The sequence below is a fragment of the Procambarus clarkii genome, chromosome 16 (assembly GCF_040958095.1).
Source record: "Procambarus clarkii isolate CNS0578487 chromosome 16, FALCON_Pclarkii_2.0, whole genome shotgun sequence".
Taxonomy (NCBI): Eukaryota; Metazoa; Arthropoda; class Malacostraca; order Decapoda; family Cambaridae; genus Procambarus; species Procambarus clarkii.
Window position 1 is genome coordinate 13093474 of NC_091165.1, and position 23210 is coordinate 13116683.

General features: G+C 42.3%; 1 protein-coding gene across 1 annotated transcript in view; it reads right to left on the minus strand.

The window, feature by feature from the left end:
- The window catches only part of LOC123760069 (zinc finger SWIM domain-containing dorado), a 123805-nt gene that overhangs the window by 40525 nt on the left and 60070 nt on the right, over positions 1-23210 (minus strand). The window contains 6 exon segments of the mRNA XM_045745505.2: positions 6442-6561; positions 9342-9527; positions 9766-10155; positions 13360-13571; positions 14382-14529; positions 15334-15588. Of these exon segments, the coding sequence (XP_045601461.1) occupies positions 6442-6561; positions 9342-9527; positions 9766-10155; positions 13360-13571; positions 14382-14529; positions 15334-15588 (1311 nt within the window).

The following is a 23210-nucleotide window of genomic DNA, read 5'->3' on the forward strand; positions in this document are numbered from 1 at the left end:
GAGGTGTCTAGAGACGAAGTGGAAAAAATGCTCAAGGAGCTAAATAAGAACAAAGCAGTTGGTCCAGATGGAGTTTCACCATGGGTTCTGAGAGAATGTGCACCTGAGCTCAGCATTCCACTTCAACTGATTTTTCAGGCATCCCTGTTTACAGGAGTTGTAGCTGATGTGTGGAAAAAGGCTAACATAGTTCCAATCTACAAAAGTGGAAGCAGGGAAGACCCCCTTAATTATAGACCTGTATCATTGACAAGTGTAATAGTCAAAATATTGGAAAAAATAATTAAAACTAAATGGGTAGAACACCTGGAGAGAAATGATATATCAGACAGACAGTATGGTTTTCGATCTGAAAGATCCTGTGTATCGAATTTTCTCAGTTTCTATGATCGAGCAACAGAGATATTACAGGAAAGAGATGGTTGGGTTGACTGCATCTATCTGGACCTAAAAAAGACTTTCGACAGAGTTCCACATAAGAGGTTGTTCTGGAAACTGGAAAATATTGGAGGGGTGACAGGTAAGCTTCTAACATGGATGAAAAATTTTCTGACTGATAGAAAAATGAGGGCAGTGATCAGAGACAATGTATCGGACTGGAAAAATGTCACAAGTGGAGTACCACAGGGTTCAGTTCTTGCACCAGTGATGTTTATTGTCTACATAAATGATCTACCAGTTGGAATACAGAATTATATGAACATGTTTGCTGATGATGCTAAGATAATAGGAAGGATAAGAAACTTAGATGATTGTCATACCCTTCAAGATAACCTGGACAAAATAAGTATATGGAGCACCACTTGGCAAATGGAATTTAATGTTAATAAATGCCATGTTATGGAATGTGGAATAGGAGAACATAGACCCCACACAACCTATATATTATGTGAGAAATCTTTAAAGAATTCTGATAAAGAAAGAGATCTAGGAGTGGTTCTAGATAGAAAACTATCACCTGAGGACCATAAGAACATAAGAACAAAGGTAACTGCAGAAGGCCTATTGGCCCATACGAGGCAGCTCCTCTAAAGAATATTGTGCAAGGAGCCTATGCCACGCTTCCTAACTTCAGAATTGCTTTTAAATACATGGATGGCGATATACTAAATAAATTGTTCACGACTTTTGTTAGGCCAAAGCTAGAATATGCAGCGGTTGTGTGGTGTCCATATCTTAAGACGCACATCAACAAACTGGAAAAGGTGCAAAGACATGCTACTAAGTGGCTCCCAGAACTGAAGAGCAAGAGGTACGAGGAGAGGTTAGAGGCATTAAATATGCCAAAACTAGAAGACAGAAGAAAAAGAGGTGATATGATCACTACATACAAAATAGTAACAGGATTTGATAAAATCGATAGGGAAGATTTCCTGAGACCTGGAACTTTAAGAACAAGAGGTCAGAGATTTAAACTAGCTAAACACAGATGCCGAAGAAATATAAGAAAATTCACTTTCGCAAACAGAGTGGTAGACGGTTGGAACAAGTTAGGTGAAAAGGTGGTGGAGGCCAAGACTGTCAGTAGTTTCAAAGCATTATATGACAAAGAGTGCTGGGAAGACGGGACACGAGTGTAGCTCTCATCCTGTAACTACACTTAGGTAATAACTCAGTCGCAGAGAACACCACTAATGCAAAACACTGCCAAGAAAGTGAGGCCAGAGTTGACAACCACCCTAGATCACATTAACCAACGAACTGGAGTTGCCGAGTAGCTGGTGCAGAGGGACTGGGGCTACACCCCTCCTCCTACTGAGAAGGTGAGGGCTGTGCAGACAAGTGGTGTGACGGCGAGGTGAGATGTTTGCTTGTTTCCTTGGGATTTGGGGGAGTGCTGCCACTCTGTTTTTTTATTGCAATTTTCTTATTATGTGGGGTTTGTTTTGTTATGCCTACCTTTCTGGGTGCCTAACCCCGATCGATGGCAGATTAGGAAAACGCCCAACCACAGGGGGGGGGGGGTTCTATGGGGCCAATGCTCCCTGTGCCTCTCTGAGAGAGCCAGGTTCTTGCTCGTGGTTGCTGGTAGACTGAACTCCATTGACTAATGCCCTTGTCTAATATATCGCATATTAGCATGATAGCTCCAGGCAGTGATAGGAGCTCCCAACAGAAAACCCAGCATTGACTCTAATGAACTACCTCTTTCTGGTAGAACCTAAGTGGTTCCCTGTAGCTATCTTATCGAGTCACATCAGTCGTGGGAGTTCTGTTTCGCCTACCAGGAACCAGAGTCAGTACCTGCCCCACCCCTTCTAACAAAGGTACAGAATGACATCCCACTATTTCACTGGAAAAATATTCAGAATGTCAAAAGCTTTACAGATATTTGCTTGGTTCAAAAGATTCAAAGCCTCAAAACTGCCAAACAACTCCCCAAAACAATATAATATACTTGAAACCAGCTCGAACTCATTAGTACCAAGTGCTGACACCAGGTGGCCTTAGAGCTTGGTCCTCCGCCAGCTTGCCACTCAGTTCCGGAGCAGAGAAAATCCAATGCAACGAACCAACAAACTTAAAGAGGGAAGGAGAGAGGGAAACAGAGCCACCTGTGCTAGAAAGAGTTGTTTTATTACATTCAATGCTGGGTTTCTGAGGGAGCCTCTTTGTGGTTCCCATAACTAATTAACTACAGAGAAAAATGAAGGGACTTACCAGGAGAGGTGGCAGGTACTAATTTAAAGGAGAAACCAATGGCCAGGAAACACAACCCAGGGCAACATAGGACCAATGAGGTGAAGGGACATTGACTAAATATCTGGCTGCCATGACCTAGTTAGACTGCCAAAACCCACAAGCTTGAATATCTGCCCAAGACCTACTGTACAGTGGTACCTCGGAATACGAGTGTCCCTGAATACGAGTTTTTCGGAATACGAGCAGGATTTGCTCGGAAAATGTGCCTCAGAAGGCGAGGGTTACCTCGTAACACGAGTTTGTTGATACGTGTACAGGCCGACTAGCGCATGGTGGCATGGCGATCGCGCCTCAGTTTACCAGTGTCTCGCGCCCAGTGACTATCCCACCTGAATTCTTCACAAGGATTTACAGTGTTTTGTCGTTTTTTTGGCCATTTGAGCATAAAAGTTGTCATTATATATCTCACCATGGGTCTCAAGAAAGCCATTGGTAAGGTTCAACCTAAGAAAATAGCTGTGAGTAGAGGCAGTAGAGGATGTCCCTTCTTGATTAAGAAAATGTGTGAAGTATGGGAAGAACTGCAAAGTTTTGTTGAAAAAACTTACCCAGATAAAGCTGTAGCAGGCCATTGCATTGACCTTTTAAATGACAATGTGATGTCTTACTACAGACAAGTGTTAAAATGTAGGGAAAAACAAGTGTCTTTAGACAGATTCTTAGTAAGACAAGCAAGTCCTAGTGGTATGCAGGCAAAATGTGCCAGAGTGTGTATACCAGTGAAGTCCTCACTGCCTGATGTGATAATGGAAGGGGACTCCCCTTCCAAACAGTAACACCTCTCCTCCTCCCACCTCCTCACATCTTCCATACACCAACAGCAGTCCTCAGCAAGGGTAAGTAATAACTTGAACATAGTTTTGTAGTTTTATTTAGATGAATTAGGTATAAAATTTATTTTGATGTGGGGTTTTTGGGGTAGTCAGGAACGGATTAATTCATTTCCCATTATTTCTTATGGGGAAATTAGCTTCGGAATACGAGTTTTCGGAATACAAGCTGTCTCCAGGAACGGATTAAACTCTTAAACCGAGGTACCCCTGTATTAGAAAATACTGCTGAGAGCAGCATATTTGCAAAGATTAATGACATATTAATGGATACTGGCTGGCTAGCCTTGATAACATGGTGGACAACCTGTGATACACAAGCCTTCAAACAGGCAAACAGGATAAACCCCATAAAGTGTCCACCGCAGCGGAGCCAGTGGCACACAGGTAGGAACGAACCACTGCCCACAACAAATGATACACCCTCCCCCTTGCCGAATCAACCAAACATCAATAACTAAAGGAGCAGACTGGGAGAAATATTGTCATGCCCTGTGCTAACTTAACACTTTCGCGCTCTCGGCGAAGGTCACTCAGCCAACCTTATGTGCGCGCGGCGTTTTTATCGCTTAAGCGTAAAAACAAAAATGTGTATACTCTTTTTACTCTTCTGACCTTAGTTCTCATGCTACGTATTTCATTTTGGTACCAACGTGTTCGCAATAAAATTCTCTAGAAGAACATCAGTAAAAAAAGTCACGAAACATATAGGGATACCAGCACCAAATAAATAACTACGAAGATGACTCGCCGTGAGCGCCCATCAGCAACAAAATGTTTTTACTCTTGGGATTGTAATCACCTCCACACTTATTCTACAGCGTTAATTTTGGTATCAATGGACTCGCAATGAAATTCCCAACACGGTGATATGAATATAAGCGTAGAATAATGATGCGGCCCGCCCGCAAGAGTGTGGGAAGTGGTGAAATTGTTACCCGGTATCGGTGACGGGACGACGCACGGCGCTTTGAAAGTTTATACTTATTTCACTCTCATGACATTAATTTTCTATGTACGTCATTCATTTTTGTGTCAATGTGTTCGCAATAGAATGTTCTATGTGCCCATAGGTAAAAAATATCAACAAAGCGTAAGTTAGAATAGCGCCAAATATAAAACAACGCTGGAACATATCAGTGAGCGTCAAACACACACGAAATGTTTTTACTTTTGTTATGTTTGTCAAGTTTATACTTGTTGCACACAGTTATTTTTGGTTGTATATTGATCGGAATAAAATTCCCTAAACAGACATATGCATATAATACATGATATGGGGGAAGCATTACCAGTATAAACGGCTAAAGTCACCCACCTGCAACCCGTTTGGGACAAAATACCATTTGATCGAAGTTATCCACACCTTTCATGAACTTATTGTACCATGCAGCCTAGTGGTGAGAAAGAGAGCCTCATAGCGCGCAGTTTGAAACAAACCCAAAGTAAATCGGATAAAAATTGAATTTTATACAAATATTTTAAAAGAGGACTCAACTTTATGTCCACTATGCGTTAGCGTTAGACGAAACGGGACGCGCCGGCGCGTCCAGATAGCGCGAAAGTGTTAATAACAGGAAATGCAGACCACAGTGTGCCCAACAAGCCAATAACACTCATAAACCCAAGGCAAGACAGAAAACCCAAGACACCTGGCTTACCTTCTTGAGGTTCTTGAGGCTATCCTGAGATGATTTCGGGACTTACCGTCCCCGCGGCCCGGTCCTCAACCAGGCCTCCTTTTTGTTACACATCCCCAGGAAGCAGCCCATAGTAGCTGTCTAACTTCCAGGTACCTAGTTACTGCTAGGTGAACAGGTGCATCCGGGTGAAAGAAACTCTGCACATTTTGTTTCCGCTTCCACTGGGGATCAAACCCAGAACCTCAGGACTATGAATCCGAAGCACTGTCCACTCAGCTGTCAGGCCCCCTTGAGATCAAACCCTCCCCATGATGCCCCCCTTGAGGTCAGACCTTAAAGGAAAGGACCACCCCAAGAGAGGAGACCCATTAAAAGGAGCATTCCCCAAATGTCCCAGGGAAGATAACCATGGCCACGCAAGGGCAGTACTCACAGAGCACACAGGGAAAGAAACCCTGAGCTCATGCAGCTCCGGTACACTAAAATTCCTGGCTCTCACACACACACTCCCATGTAAAATACTGCCTCAAAGACAAGAAAACACCACATGAAAACATAACAGAGGTGCCAGAGAAACACACCCACTAGGTAAACACATTGTTAAAAAACTGAAGCTGGTTGGCCAGGTGCCTGCTCCTCTCCCCCCCAATGAGGGGGGGGGAGGGAAAGATGGAGTTAACTAGCAGGGGGGGCTAGTTTCACTATGTTTTGATTGTTTCTTTTATTACTGGGGGAGTTCTTTTGGAATTTTGAGAGCTTTGGTAGTATTTTTAAACCAGGAAGTGGTTTGTTTTGATTCACCTATTTTCCTGGGTGCCTTCCCTGGTGATGGCAAACTTGATCAATGGTGATGGTGATGGCAAACTATAATCAATGTAAATTGATCATAGGTCATCGCTCCCTGCGCCTCTGTGAGGGGGCCAGGTTCAGAACAGTGGTCCCAGGTAGGTAAAAAGAACTCCACAACTTATGACACTAAGTAGAATGGCACTTAAACAGTGATGATAGCTTCAGGGAGCCGATGGGACTCCTCACAGAAGAGCACTTTGATAATTTGTGTTAAGCAGCAATCAAATTTGAATAAACATTATTCATATAAACTAAAGTCCTGTTACATGGATGAGTACTATTAAAATAATATACACAGATGAATTTCTTCAAACTAAAAAAAAAAAATGATAAAAAAAAACATAGGGCTGATAAGAATTATTATCTATAGGGCATGGTCATGAGGGTACCTAATAATGAACTCACAGTGCTCTTACCTGTGCAAGTGTGGAGGGTATAGACACTGGAGGGTAGTACTGGAGAGGTGGTGGAGGCAGCAAAGGTTGGGATACCCCTTGTGCTCCACTAAAAGGAACACCAGGTGGCTGGATGTACATCTGAAAAAATGATGCACTAAATGTAATGAAATGCCCTTTTCTTGGAAAAGGCTATCACTAACTTCATAAGCTTTGAGCAGGTACAGCCAAGTTTTAGCGAGATGCAACAGACCTCCAAGACCAACACTCGCCTACCATAAGTCAGGATCTTAATCTACGACACGAGAGGAGCCTGGGGATCACAGATCACCAGGAAACCAAAAAAAACAGAAAGTATGAACTCGACAAAATAGCAACTGTTTGAAAAAAAATAGGTTTCAAAAGGTAACAATAAATGTTGCTGTTCTGTAAACTCTCTGTCATGATGTGCCTGCCCACTATCAGATGGCCCAGAATTTCAGGTCACCCAGAATCACAGCCAACACTTGTAGTCACTCGCACACGAGCTGTCCAAGCTCATGTGCGAGTGACACACAACTGAGCCACAATTACATCAGCCGAGAACTGATAGGTGGATAGCTGGCGCGATGGGTCTGGGGCTCCCCCCCTTTCCCCTCCTGGGGAGGGGGGAGCTGCGCAGACAAGCAATGCGGCAAGTGTGACGTCATGCTCGTTTGCTCGTCTTTCAATTGGGGGCCCCTGTAAGTATTGTATTTGTTAGTTTTCTGTAGTAGTTTAACCAGATTAGGGGTTTGTTTTGGGGCGCCTACCTTTCTGGGTGCCCAGCCCGGTCGATGCAGACATAGAATGCTCCACACACATATGCATTTCTGTAGGCCATTGTTCCTCATGCCTCTCTGAGGGGGCCAGGTTCTGGCTTGTGGTCCCCGGATATATATACATATCAGCCTGGATAGGTCCGGGAAGCCGAACCCCTCCCCCCCCCCCCAGAAACTAACATATACAATGCCAAAAACAACTACTGTATTGGCAAATGGCGTGGAGCTGCCACGCCTTTATACTGCAGGAAAGGGTAGTGGCAAACAGTTCTCAGTTGACTGCTGTGAAGGAAAAACCCTCATGACAGACCTGAAACTCATGGGTAACTTTCTTCCACTCGAGTGTCTATGTATGGAAAAAATCTGACACTTATCTAAGGAAAAGAAGAGGTTGTCTGCCATCAAATATAAAGCTGGAACCTTATACCACAGCCAGGAAGCAAAAGAGAATCTAAACTCAAAAGATTTAGGATCAAGTTCAGATGCAGTCCCAGTGCCATAGTTCCTGCCAAGCCATGGGACCTGGAAACACACCAGCGAGGATGCAGAGAAGTCCTACTCATACAGGGAAGCTGGATAAGAAAACACATCCATTCTGAGTACTAAACTTTCTGAGCCAGAAGCCAAAGAAGGTGAAAAGAGCTAAGGACCCCCCCCCCTCCAGCAACTCCAAACTCCAAGACTCTTTACAATAAAAGATTACAAGGTTACATTTGAATGAAGGAAGGGAAAGCAAGATAAGGCAGTAGCCCTCTAAGCCATTTTCATCACTTCCACTTAACAGTGCCTGCAGGTCCGTGACCCGCAGCAACGTAGAAGCCTGAACGAAGAGTGGAGTCCAAGAAGCTGACTAACAGAAGACAGATCTTACAACCACAAATTCAACACTATCAATTTATTACATTTAGTAACCCCCTTCTACACCACAGATTTGTGAAGTCCGCGTTATTCGTTGAAATATTCTTCAACATATTAATTCTGTTCTGGATCTATAAAGCTACATGTAGTTTTATTCCCTTTATACAAAACAATATATTTTTTAAATATTATAGATTATATCTGATCTACACATTGCTTACTTCTCTGAAGTTCTATTAATTCTTATCCTTCTTTAAATTAGCTATGAATGGTTAGCTAATTATCTTTTAATACTGTAATTACAATCATCCTTGTAATAAGGAAAACATAGGCTTGGGTTCCAGAGAAATCCAAAATCCATTTTTCCACTCTTTATGGGAAAGAACATATTTTAACATAAATATTAATGTTACCTTGACTTTCCAGCCACAAATTTAGTGTATAATGAAGTCCAGAATGCTTAAGATTTACAATGATTCATAAGTAAAACCTAATAAGTTTGTAAATTGCAAGAACATATAGTGAGTGGGAGCCTGAAATACTACGAAGAATGTAGTGGCCCTGAAGATCAGTGCAAGTTAGCCATACTAATCACGTTAGTTGTTGTTGTGTTGATTTAGGGGCAACGACGATCGTGGGATCGGATGCACCCCCGGCTGCCCGATACCGGGAAATAGCAGAGGGATGGGGGTCCCTATAATCTCTTCAGACCTAATCATGTTAGTTAATCTTCAGCTTTCCTAATGTCAAAATTTACTTGCATACTTTCACAGTATAAAAGCACTTACCTGTATAATCCAATAACAAATATCCTGTTCTGCCTGTACGCTGGATATATATTTGCCTATATATACCTAGCAAATAAAATTGACTTTTCAAATAACACAAACCTGTGATTTACTGTACATTGGTGCCAACCTTTCTATAGAAATACAGCATCAAGCTCAATTTAACTATATTGTATTAATTTATATATTACCAAGTTTAAATTACTTAAATTACTGTAAATTAGTCCAGGTTAAAATTACTTAAATTACTGTAAATTAGTTGTTCTCCTTTAAGACTATTTTTCCTAAAAATAAAAATGTTAACTGTTTTAAATGGGATGAGAAACAACAGGGCAATGGAATTCCAAAGCCATATGTACATCTCAGGATTACTGAGATAATGTCTGGGTATTGCTGTTAAATCAATCCCCAGCTCACTATACAAATTGTTAAGAAACTGCATATACTCCTATAATAAACAAAATAAATACAGTACCTGCATAGGCATTTGAGGATTGATGCAGGATACACTGGTAGTTAACCCCTGGATGTAGTTGTAGCCAAGAGGGTAAGGAATGCCAGGTATGCCATAGGGAACAGAGGGTGCTGTTGCAGCTACTGGGTACCCAGTAACTCCTACTATTGTGCCATTACCACCATTCCCAGTCACTCCAACAGAAACCTAGAAATAAAATAATCTATTTGTATCTTCAAAGTCCCAATTCCTTGAAAAACATACAGTACTCTTAATAAAATAGTTGCTAATATAGATTTGGTTTGTAGTGTAGCTATTTAATGTTGGTGACAGTAATTGTTAATTTTGTGAAGATTCCGTAAAATTGGGAATAATTATGAAATCGAGAAACTTTCTAAAACTATGTAAATTTAATTATTATAAATAACAAATGTATTTAGAATACCGGTGGATGAAGTCCTTGCTGAGCCTGTTGGTCCATTTGTTGAAGGGGTGGTGGTGGTTGCTGCTGCTGCTGCTGCTGCTGCTGTTGTTGTTGCTGTTGCTGTTGCTGCTGTTGCTGACTGGGTGGAGTAGGAGGATTAATTGGAGGTGGTGGTGGCAGAGGAAGGTCATGAGCTCCTCCAGGATCAACAAAGGGTTGATCTACCACTGCATGGTGGCAACCCCCCGTTCTGGCTTGATGTCGGGCCTGGTGACGAGTGCGAGTTTCATAAATCTCGTACCATCGTCGGGCCACTGAGAACAGGACCTCAGGATATACACCGCCACCCTTTGCTGCACCCTCTACTGCAAGGCAGGCACTTTCCAGCATAGCATCACTCTGCTCTTTGCACTGTGGGTTACAATAAACTTTTGATAATGCTTAAACCGTAAGAAAACATGTCAAAATACCCGAATCAAAGGTATTTGCACCTACATATGATTTATTTTTACAAAAAATTATATTTATATGCATATTATTTTATATTTAAAAGTATTACTGTGCTACATGTACTAACAAATAAGAATACATCAGATACTAAATTCTTAAACGTATATACTACATCTACCACATTGTAACCTTACTAACTGAAATAGCAACCACTTTCAAACTATTTCTTAATTTGGAGCCAAGAATGCTTTACAATTTATTCTTCTGGAGGAGCCAAACAGTGGCTCTCTGTTGTTAGTGGCACCGAGATAGTTCTGCACGTATTAGTCACATCGGCACTAGGAGTCCTTAACAGCCTATCATAGACCACAAACTAAAACCTGGCCACCCACATTCCCCACACACACAGAGCAGGGGATTCATGATCACCCTCACTGAAGAAACAAACCCTTTGAAAGAAAGTGAAGCAATACAGGCATTTTTTTTTTTTTTTTTTTTGAGATATATACAAGAGTTGTTACATTCTTGTACAGCCACTAGTACGCGTAACGTTTCGGGCAAGTCCTTAATCCTACGGTCCCTGGAATACGATCCCCTGCCGCGAAGAATTGTTTTTTCATCCAAGTACACATTTTACTGTTGCGTTAAACAGAGGCTACAGTTAAGGAATTGTGCCCAGTAAATCCTCCCCGGCATGGATACGAACCCATGACATAGCGCTCGCGGAACGCCAGGCGAGTGTCTTACCACTACACCACGGAGGCTGCTAAAGGTTCGATGTTGAGGCTGCTAAGGTTCTGAGACCTTACATTTGCAAGGTTTAACATTTAACATTTGCAAGGTTAACAGAAAGTAAACAGACAATGCAGCAAACAACCAGCAAATGATTCATCCAGTAGTTAGGTCATACCTCCATTAGTTGCAGATGACCACCACCAGATGGCAGCACCATAAGAGCTGCCAGCTCCCCTTGTCAACATTCCTCAATTCTTTGCCTGATGTCAGACATGTTTGACATACTCTTCCTCCTCGGGTCACTAGCTCTCTAGGTTTTATATATTCTAGATAAGTGTTAGCTTTTCCCTGGTCTCTGTCCCATGGGGGTCCATTTGCTTGTGTATTGTTCTAATAATCAGTGTTTGCTTCACTTGCATGTGTTTACAAGCCTCACTTGTTGTGTGGACTTAAGAAACAGTTCATCTTGAACTGAATGTGCTTAGTGCTACCTTTCCACAGGTACTCACTGATGTTGCAATGTCCTGACAGGGTTGCTTCCCTGATGGATTCGGGTATTCATCCTATAGCAGCTGATCACCTGTGGATGGTACCCTGGCTTGAGTAGTGCAAGGGGTCCTTGATTCCTCTGCAAGACTCTGAGGTTGGGAGACTTCTGGGGTTATTGCTTAAGGGGTGAACTAGTTTGCACAAGCTCGTATGCTAGTACATATAGCATGCTGCCGACACTCTTCATACTTGAGTTTTCCCTAAAGGCTGCATTTGGTGTAAATTCCTTTCAGCAAGTGTCCCTAGTACTTGGATGTTCTGCTTGGTTTTTACCTTCAGAGCCTCACAAGCATCAAACGTTTTCAGTGCGAAACGTCACTGATCTGTCCACCGAGCCCACACTCGATTGTCAAAAGACCGCAGTGATCTTAGACCACAGCATGAAGTTCTACAGCTGGGCAGTAGGGCCAGAGAAAATTATTTTTTCACAGCTTAACTTTCACTTAACTGCATGTTGATCTAAGTTGTGTCCTGACCAGTGATGATCAGCAGTGAATTTCAAGTTGCAATTCTGGTACCTTAGGGCGATTCTGTAACCACCAAACACAAGTGAGAGAGTGTAGAACATTGGATGCCTACTATTCTGTGGTCAGAATCAGTGACAGTCAGGCAGTGATGTGCCTGATGGTGTGACAAGTCAATCAACTAGTGACAATGTTTTTGTTCTTTTGGCCATGGCGGGTTCATTTGCAGCCTCTAATTCTTTTCTGACAGAATTAAATTGTTGACCAGACTACACACTAGAAGGTGAAGGGACGACGTTTCGGTCCGTCCTGGACCATTCTAAAGTCGATTGAGACTTGAGAATGGTGCAGGATGGACCGAAATGTCGTCGTCCCTTCACCTTCTAGTGTGTATTCTGGTCAACATACTTCAGCAATGTTATTGTAGACTCATCGTCTGCAGAATGAGATTGTTGATTTTGGGTGTAGTCCTCCAGTTTTTGTTTTTTGGTTTGTTCAGCCAGGCATGCATCACTCGGGGGTCAAGTTGCTTGTTGATTCATTCTCCTCAGTCTCCTGTTCCAAGACTCATTTTTTTTGGTTGTCTGCAGGGTCTGCAGTCTTCCCTCGGGCACATGGAGCTCAGAAGTTTGTGGCTTTGACCGCAGTATTTTCACATTTATCTTGGGCTGATATCATGGCTAGGAGGTTTCTGAAGGTATTCCAAGATCCTGGTGGCTTGTTACTCAAATGGGACCAGACACTCAAACCAGCTTATTACCTGGTCCCCTTTGAGCTAGTATTGCCATTAGTAAGGTTTCTCCTATTCTCTCACTTTTGGAGATTTGATCGTTGCTATCCTCCCTCGGTGTATTTTGCTTTCCTATCTCTATGGTCAGTTAACCACCATTCAGCCCTTCAAGAAACCCAGTGTTGAGTCTAGTGAAACACTTCTTTCTGTGGCTTGGTGGCTCCCTGGACCCTGCCCTCCCAATCAGATGTGTTAGTCAAGTTTCTTAGGCTCCAGACTGATGATTGTTGACACCGGGAAGCTCCTGTGATGCTACCACCTGGTAGTGGCCATATGTAACTAGGGAAAGTAGGGGTATGACCTAACTGCTAGACAAATAATTTGTTGATTTGCTGCACTGTTTAATTTCTGTGAACCGTGCAGTTTGCAGTTGTCAGTTTGCTTCACTTCCTTTTTTTTATGGTGAGGATGATAATGAATCCCCTGCTCCATGTACCTTTGTGAGGGGAAAAGGGGGGCAAGGGCAAGGTTGTGGCCTCCAGTCTCCAGTAGGCTATTAAGGACTCCTAGGGAGTTATATATGTGGAGCTGTCTCAGTGCAGCTAGCAACAGGGAACTCAAAAATGAAGTATTTCATTACATTCAATGCCAATTTTTTTAATATAGATATAATGTAAAATATCTTACCTGTATGATTGCTCTTTGAATTTCATTTGGATTGAGTGCATGAGCATGGGGTAAGCAAGATAGTGCTAGTCTTGCTGCTGCTCTTATAGTGAGAGCATCTCTGCCACGAGATGCACGATCAGCAATAGATGCTGCCTCCTGAGGAGTTAAATGTCCTTCCCAAGTGTCAATCAAAAATGACACTGCTGATGAACCAATCTCAACTGCTTGGCCTGAAAGAGTAAAGGAACAGCTCAATTAACCAGTATGGGAAAGAGCAAAATTTTTTAATTATAGTATTTAGTACAAAGGAAAAGCCGTTTCAATAAACTTTCCATTTAAAGAAAAGGATTATTAAAAAGTTACCATTTACACAATCACATTCTAATCCAGTAAAAATATCTGCTGTACAGCAATATTTTTTGGTCAACCTATCATAGTGTTGAAACTCCAGCTACACTTACGCATCTGATATGGCCAGTTGCAACTCCTAATCTCAACCAATGTTAACAAACAGGACTTTAAAACAAACTCTTAACAAATATTATTTCTGTTACAGTGGACACTAGTGTATATACAGTTCTTAAAATAGTATTAAACTACTTCCATATAATGCTTAGCACTCTGATGGCAACCTGCCCAAATGGGGTATGTACCCAAGTGGTAAGCACTTCAAAACTACTATGTAATTAGTGCCATTATCTACTCTATATCCATGTTTGGTTTGGATTGGTGTGGTTTGGTCACACCAAATATTCCTTATTGGTCAAATGTAATAGGGAATAACACACACACTCTGACATCCAGAATGTCTCATATTGATGAGTACAACAGAAAATAATTGTTCAGACTTTTCCTCATCAAACTGTTGCTTTCTCCCCTTTAGATTTTCAGGATTAACCACTTTTTTGGACAAAAACGTTTCATCTGGTTTTGGTTCCGAGGTGACTGGAAAGTGGAAAGCACATGGTCATCTGTATTTTTAAAAGGTAAAAGCCTAATAGATGAAATGGATACTGTATATATATGCAGGAGAGTCATACTTGTAATCCATGAGACATGAGATGAGTATGTCCTCGAGAGCCAGTTGGGGCTGACACAATTATGTAGGCCAAGAGCATAAAGACCAATCTGGAATGCACACATGTGCAGTGGTCGATGAGGACCTCTGTGGTTCTGGGAACTGCTAGCCTGTGCAGAAAAAATAATAATTGTCTAAATATTACACACAAATACAAAAGTTCTGTGCAAGTGCCGAAAATGTGTATTTTCTTACTGTATAGACCAACCAAAGCAAAATACAGTATTACATTGATAATATTTCAAAGAAATGCTAAGGGACATTAAACCAAAATGGTTTATCCCTTATCTATAACACCTTTTAATATTAATGTTATTCTATATACATATTCAAAATGAACATCTTACATAAATTTGTTGGAAAAGACAGAAGGAGCAGTTCTCCTCTGAACGCCATAATAAGTTCCAAAACGTGCTGGCTAAACCAACAAATACAGTATATGATAAATCAATGTGAGGAAGCTGGAGTTAATAGGATGTGAAAGGGAACAAAACAATGTGGAAGCAATTTGTGCCGGGGAAATAAGCATTCCATTTATACAAAGAATGTTGAGGGTCACATGGAGGCCTATTTTCCCATTCTTATGAACCAATGGGGTGTGGCGCTTGATTTGTTGGTGGTGGTTGTGATCGCTCATCGTATTATATTAGAGTACAATTTATAGTGAATGGATGAGTATCTAGCTTTCTTATCCTATACTCCTTTTTCATCTTTATTTTTATGCAGATTCAATCCCCCTTACTCAATGACAGTTAGAAACGAGTGTCACCCTTACAAGGGTGACACTCGTTTCCAGGGTGACATTGGGTGGGGTGACAAGGGTAAGGGTGACATTGAAAAACCAAGATTTTCTACACTAATAAAAGTTATGATTCTCCAAAGATGATAACACGCATTAATTAAATATGAATTACCTGTGTAAACAGTGACGTACTGCTATTACCCCCAGCTCGGTTTAGCACTGTTTTAGCCAATTCAAACATGAAATAAGCACTTGCTTCTGATGGCTGATTGGGAACAGTAGGGTATGCTCTTTTACCCTTAAAGCGAACACCTTTTCCATATGCTGGCTGTGGTCTAGGCTGTGCTGCAGTGCTTTCAGGAGTTGGTTGTTGAACCGGCCGAACCAATGAAAATCCAAGTGGTGGAGATTCAACTGGTTTGTTTACCTATAAAAAATATATACATAAAAAGCTGACTTCAGGCAACTGAATATGACAAACACAAGAAAACATAAATAAATAAGCAGAGATTTACACTCAAGTAAATATGAATGAATAATATAGGTTTTTATATTTATTGGAAAATCTAAACTACCACCAGTACAGTACTAAAAATACTGTACATTAAACAAAATCTTCCTAAATACAGTATAGTAAAGTAGCTCTCAATTTGCACAAGGATTTACAATCCTGGAAAAAAAACCCAGCCCAACCCTTAGAAAGTAAATTAAAGTGTTCATGGGGGTGGGGGGGGGGAATGCAGGGGGGGGGAAGAGTACATTTCAGATGTCCAAATGTCCCATTTTCTCCTCTAGTATCTCCATAAAACACCAACTTGACAAATAGTATACACCCTCCACATCCCATCTACAAAGGCAGAACATTACATAAAGAAGTCCATAGAGCTTGAAAGATGAAACAATGCAAGAATAAAAAGTGCACTCTCCAAATAATCGAACTCTCCAAACAGAACAGTTATCTAGAATACAGATAACTGTATTCTGGACTTCCAAAAATAATCAGAAAAAATCAATACCCACTCAGCACAGGAATTTCAAACCAATAATACTTTTTCAATACTTTGACTATTCTAGCACTTTTTAAAGAAAATATTATTAAAAGATACAGTTCTGTTTTGTTTTACTATAATTATGCTGTACTATAAATGTAAACAATTTTTGTTTGTGGGTAGCCTAGTACTACAACAATGGTAACATACCAACAATGTGAAAGAATTTCACTTATTTGGCATGTGATATTTTAATACAGTACAGTATTTGTGACTATTTAAAATATCTCCCTGCATAAATGGACACTAAATTCTGTAGGAGAAAGAAGAGGTATCTTAACATGTATCAGTAGAAAATTTAGCATAGCTGTAGATTGAGGTTGTTGAGGACAAATTTAGTAATACTGTACCACATTCACTGTTTCTAAAGTAAAAAACTCAGCACTGAATGCAATGAAATGCCTCTCTGGAGGAGCCCAAGGGAATCCCCTTCAGTACAGAGCAGAACTTGCTCCGTACAGAAAGTTACATCGGAATTCGTGTCTAGCTTATCGAGGACCAGAGCCAGAAGCTGCCCTCCTTCAGAGACATGCAGGAAGTGACAATTTGTCACAGCCACCAGAAAATCAGCAAAACCTCACAGGTAACAGTAGAGTTCACAGAAAATAAAGTCTCAAAACTGCCAACCAACTCTTGTAAACAATTCACACAGAACAAGGGATTCACTGAAACTAGTTTGAAACTTGTTAGTACCAATTACCACCACCTGGAGACTTTGGCCCAGCCTGCAGCTGGCTTTTCTGTCCATCCATGGAGCTAATGAACAACCGACAGTGAGACAGGAACCTAAAAAAACCCAGTGAGGTCTGGACCCACCAGTCCTGGGAGTGATGAAATGGATGGAACCAGAGAAAACAGAACAATGCCCAGAGCCAAATTCTGCCCACAGTAAAGGCAATGCAGGCAAAGCTGAGGGTCCTGCACAACCACTCAACTAACTAGCAAGTCACCCAGAGCAGATCAAACACCAACCAGCGACAAAGCTTCAGACAGTGCAAAGCCATCGAAGACAAAGAAAGAGAAGCCGACCGAGTCCCAGATGAAATCCAGACAAATCTGAACCTGGGATGGAACCGATGGGGACTTCTTGCAGTTCACTGGGAACCCAAACCTGGCATGCTAGGAACGAACCATATGCCTGGCTTCTTGACATACAGACTGACTGGAAGCCTAAATCAACCAGTTGCCAAGGTAAACCAAGACATGAACCCCTAGAAGGTGCAGCCAGGCAACAATCACCTGCACCAACCTGGTAAACACACAAACACACACACAGCCAGACTCAAAACCTTGAAGCAGTAAGCCTGATGCCCCAGAAAACCTAACCAGTCCCTGAACTTGGGATGACCAGGGCATACCAATATACATCCTTGAAGTTCAGGGACACTATTCATGCTCCAGCCTGTAAAACCAGGTACACTTGAGACTAGGTGGTCATGCAGAAGGTTGGACATTGCATGAAGGCCTTCAAAACCAAAAGATCTGGTTCAAAAGATACTGTAGGTCCACTGAGTCCCTCTTCAGGGCCAGAAACAACCAGGACACCCACTGAAGGGATGAGACCAACTTGACCATGTCTGAGGCCTGTTACGACCCTGGGTTCCTCAGTGGAAACCAGATGTCAAAATTGAGCTAAATAAACTGCCTTATAGTATAGGAAACGCATCACGAGGTGCATTTGTTTGTATCTTCCCTGCCAGACGTAAGACTATTCTTGTTGCTCACAAGCATTCAGACTCTTGAGCTTGTTGTGGATTAAGTATAACATTGTTATAAGATTAACTACCCTGAGAACGAGTAAAGTAACAATATATTGCATAGGGGAAGATTTTTAATGTGTTTAGCTGCACGATCAATTAGGCTCCTCCCGGCACCACACAAGGCGGGAGCCCTGAGCTGGTTGCTGGAGGCTTTCTTCTCTGCTGGCGTTCGAGGTGTAAACAACTGGACTGGTGGCTCGACGCCTCTCCCCTTCTACCTCTCTTCTTACTTATTTCCCTTAACTTAAGTTAAGTATATCCTGTGTTGTAAGTGTGCCTACTCTGGTAGTAAAGTTTGGTGAGACCTGGGGGTAGTATTTGCCAGTGTTTTTGGTACCCCTAAGTGTTGTGTTGTGTTGTATTAGGGTACCACGTGGTCTCACTACCCTAAGTTGCATCAAGCTTCAGTTCTTAACCAGTAGTACTTTACCCTAGCTTGTTCACAGTGTAAACCTTGTATCCTGTCTAAGTGGACCAAGGCTTTTAACGTAAGATAGTGTGGTAAAGTAATTATTATTGTTATTGGTGTAAATGTATATGGGGGGTTGTTAAGGGGTTAATAAATAAGTAAGTTAGTAAAGTAATATCCATTCTTCCGGTGTAGGAGATCTATGATCAACCACTAGACTGACATTGGGTAGCCAATTATTATTCGGTGGATATTCCACTTGGGGGCCGGGCCTTTTGGATCTCCCATATGTGATAACTCTTAATGCTAACTACTGCCCCTACACCTATGTTATACTATATCCCCCATAGTACAGACTCCCATATGTAACAGGCCAACCAACCTGCAATGACCAGATGCAGAGCTGGGGAATATATCTTTGTCAGTGCAGTGGTAGTACTAGCGGGCACCCTAGGAAGGAAGCCAGAGTACATGCACTCCGGAGCACAACAAAAGGAAGCCACAGTGCATGTACTCCGGAGCACAACAAAAGGAAGCCAGAGTGCATGCACTCTAGAGCACAACAAAGTCATGCCCACACAACAAGTGAACAAATCCACAAGGGCCGTGACAAGGATTCAACCTGCGTCTAAGAGCATCCCAGACGCTGCCTTAACCCTTAAAGTGCGCATCACTTCATATGAAGTGTAAATCGTTTTACCAGTCAACTGCACTTCACTTCATATGAAGTGTATGGGTACCGCGCACGATTTGAATGGCACGCGGTGTAGCTGGGGGTCCCATACGCTGCCCAGGGGCTCTAGTAAACAGCGGCCATTTTGAAAAAAAATCCCGCTCACGATCCGAAGGCATGGGAGGCCTCAGTTTAGCGAGAGTCACCATGGCGAGCGCACGGTCAAACGCCTCACGGGCACGCACCACTCAGTCCCTCACCCCAGAGCAAATAGCCCACGAATTATTCTCTGAAGGTGAAGAAAGTGTGTTTGACGATTCAGACAACGATGAGGATTATACACAGTTGTCGGGTGATAGTAGCAGCAGCAGTGAAAGTGAGAATGACCGCCATGCCATGGCGAGGCCTATACGCTCACCGATGCCTCCTCGCCCAGTTTCTACCCCAATTCTACCACGACCTCACAGTTCCTGTGGATATTTTCTGTTTGAGGGTGACGAGTCAGAGGGAGGTGACTCCTTTTCTGGGTTTAGTGACTCAGATCAAAGTTTTATTGAGCCTGTGGCTGGTACCAGTGGTGTAACTGGGCGAGAAATTGTCGCGTCAGCAGCATCTCGCCCGGCCAAGCGCCACCGCATGGCACCACATGAGGGACCAAGACCCTCGTGTTCACGTGCATCCACCTCACGTGCACGTAGCCGCCGTGCTTCTCGCAGACGGTATTCAGCTCCTGGTCGCCGGTATGCATCGCTTCCTCGCCGTCCTTCCTCTGCATCTCGCAGGACGCCTGGTATACTTGAGTGGAGTGATGGTGACGATTTTATTCCTAATATTCCTCACTTTGACGATAAAGATGTAGGGATTACAAACCTTTTCCCTAATCAAGGTGAGGACATGGCTGAGATGGAATATTTTACAGCATTCTATGATGAACCACTCATGGAATACATTGTACACCAAACGAACCTGCATGCTGCTTACCTGATTGAGAGGGAAATCACAGAATTTTCACGACTGCAGCGTTGGAAAAATACCACAGTGGCGGAAATGTATGTGTTTTTGGCACTCTGTTTGTTGATGAAGCACTGTCACAAACATGCAATAAATGACTATTGGAGCAAGGACAAGACAATACCAACACCTTTATTCGGGAAATATATGTCACAAGACAGGTTTCAGATACTCCTCAGGTGTCTACATTTTGGAAGTGTTCAGGACCAAACACTTGATGATAGACTGTGGCGAGTGAGGCACTACATGAACGATGTTATTGGAAAATTGAGAGATTTTTACGTACCAGCACAGAAGCTGGTGGTTGATGAATCTCTCATACTTTTCAAGGGACGTGTTCCATTCGAACAGTACATTCCCTCAAAACGAAACCGATTTGGCCTGAAATTTTTTGTTCTTTGTGATTGTGAGACAGGATACGTGTTACACATGATTCTGTACTCGGCTAGTGATGTAGACATTCCCGGTAACGACGAACATGGATTCTCGGGGAGTGTAGTGAAGACCATCATGGCTCCGTGGATGAACAAGGGACACATTTTATACACAGATAATTACTATACAAGTCCCTTGCTAGCTCGGTTCTTGCTAGAAAATAGAACCGGATTGGTTGGTACAGTAAAGCCACAACGAAGGGAAATGCCTGTGTTTGACAACGACATTGCAGTTGGCGAGTGTCAGAGAAGGAAAAGTGATAACATTCTGTCAGTTCGGTGGAAAGACAAAAGAGAGGTGAACTTGTTGACAACAACAATTCATGATGGAACAATGGTGAACAGTGGGAAAGTGAGCCATAAAACAAACGCACCACTATATAAGCCAGACTGTGTTTTAGACTATAATATCAACATGCGGTTGATTGATAAATCAGACATGATGATTGGCACTGCAGAGTGTGTGCGGAAGACATGTAGGTGGACGAAAAAAGTGTTCTTCCATCTTGTGGACATGAGCATGCTGAACTGTTTCAACATGTACCTTGTGAGAACTGGACGTAAGCCCACTTTCCGTGACTTTGTATTTGATGCTGCAATACAGTTATTAGGAAAGTTTGCAAAAGATGTCCCAGGTATTCAGCGGCCCATCATAAACCCACTGTTGCAGCATGCTGGTACTCCACGCCTCGCTCACACTGAAGGCTTCCTAGCACACAAACTTAAGTATTTGCCACCTGGTGTGAAGCGTCCAATAGCCCAACGTGATTGCTTGGTGTGTAAAACAACGACACGTAGAGACAAGAAACGGAAGCTTGTGCAAACATGGTGTGAAACGTGTGGTATCCCATTATGTGCTGTCGACTGCTTCAATGACTACCACAGTCTAGAAATCTTCTAAGTGTGCTTCAAAGTGTGTATAGCGTGTGCGAGTGTGTAAATATGTAAACATATAAGCAGATAGCGTGTGCGTGTGTGTAAATATATACAAATATAAGCAGAACATACAATATAATAGACTGTAATGACATATTATATTGCCGTAATTGAAAACATTTGTGTGCGCCTGTGTATACTCAAATATGCAACAATTATTGATACAAAATATGTTCAAACAGTATTTGAAACACAATTAGTGAAAAAAAATTAGATAAAATGCGCTTAGACATTGTAAATAAATAGCGCGAAAATATATTTGTGGCAACTCTGGCTGTTTGAGGACTGCGCGCAACACCTCCCGGGCGTGTACTGCATGAGCGAACATGCAGATTGTGACGTCATCACAGAGCTTCTCGGCTCTATTGCAACAAAAGTAAGTACAATAGAATTTTTTTTTTATTTTTCCCGTGATCAGTGAACAGAACTTAACAGATTAGCATCAGATTCAAAATGACATGCGCCTGTGCGGATGGCAAGATATTAGACCCCGAGCATGTTAAGGGTTAATCGACTGAGCTACGACATGGTCAAAAGGAGTTGAAACCGAAGTTCTACTGAACTTACTGGATCCTGCAGCCTCTCCGAGGCACAAGCCAGGGTTTTACACAACTCCCCACATGCACTCGAGCTATGTCAATAGGCCGTTCTCCCTCTTTGCCCTTACTTCATTACACACAGAAATAAAACTTGCGTGATGCATCAAATGAACAAATCCACTAGGGCCGTGACGAGGATTAGAATCTGCGTCCGAGAGCATCCCAGACGCTGCCTTAATCGACTGAGCTACGACATGGTCAAAACTTCTTTTGAGTTCGAGTGCATGGGGGGGGGGGGGGGTGGAGTTGTGTAAAACCCTGGTTTGTGCCTTGGAGAGGCTGCAGGATCCAGTAAGTTCAGTAGAACTTCGGTTTCAACTCTTTTTGACAATGTCGGAGCTCAGTTGATTAAGGCAGCGTCTGGGATGCCTCTCGGACACAGGTTCGAATCCTTGTCACTGGCCCACACAACAAGCCTAAAATATAGAACAGAATACAAAACAAATGCCCCCTGCAAGAACAAGTCCAAAGATGGCCAGCAATTAACTTAAAGCAAAGGGGGCTTGTCACGTCTGAAAGACCCGGAACACTACTGTCCATAGGATATCAGTGGAAGAACTGGGTACGGTGGGTGGGTGTGTGCAGGAGCCAGGTCATGGTATTTGGTACTATGAGTTTTGCACTAATTTTGAATACTTCTCTCATTCTGTTTGAATCATTTGCAGAGTTGTTTGGTGATATCAAGGATTCAGACTCTGAAAATCCTCCAGTTTTCTGTAAAGTTTAACTAACGTTCTGGTTGCTTTTTCAATGTAATGGCAAATTGTCACTCACTCTCTGCACCTTTGTGAGGAGACCAGGTTTTGGGTTGATACCTGGTTGATGGGGTTCTGGGAGTTCTACTCCCCAAGCCCGGCCCGAGGCCAGGCTCGACTTGTGAGAATTTGAGTTTGATCCCTGGTAAGCCAAACTGAATTCCCACGTCTGATATGATCCATTTGCAAAGAGAAATTTCAAAGAGATAGCTTCTAGAAGTCATTGGGGGCTTTTTCTAGGAAAATATCCATGGAGCTACATCACTCAATTCAAAAGCAGCCATACTTCTTTTCTCAAACTGAAGTACAATATTTTAAGTTTCAATTTACTATGAATAGGCATTCTTTAGACACTGAATAGAAACCTGTCTGAAGAAATGCAAATACTGCAATGCCAAAACTGAGAATACCTGATTACACACA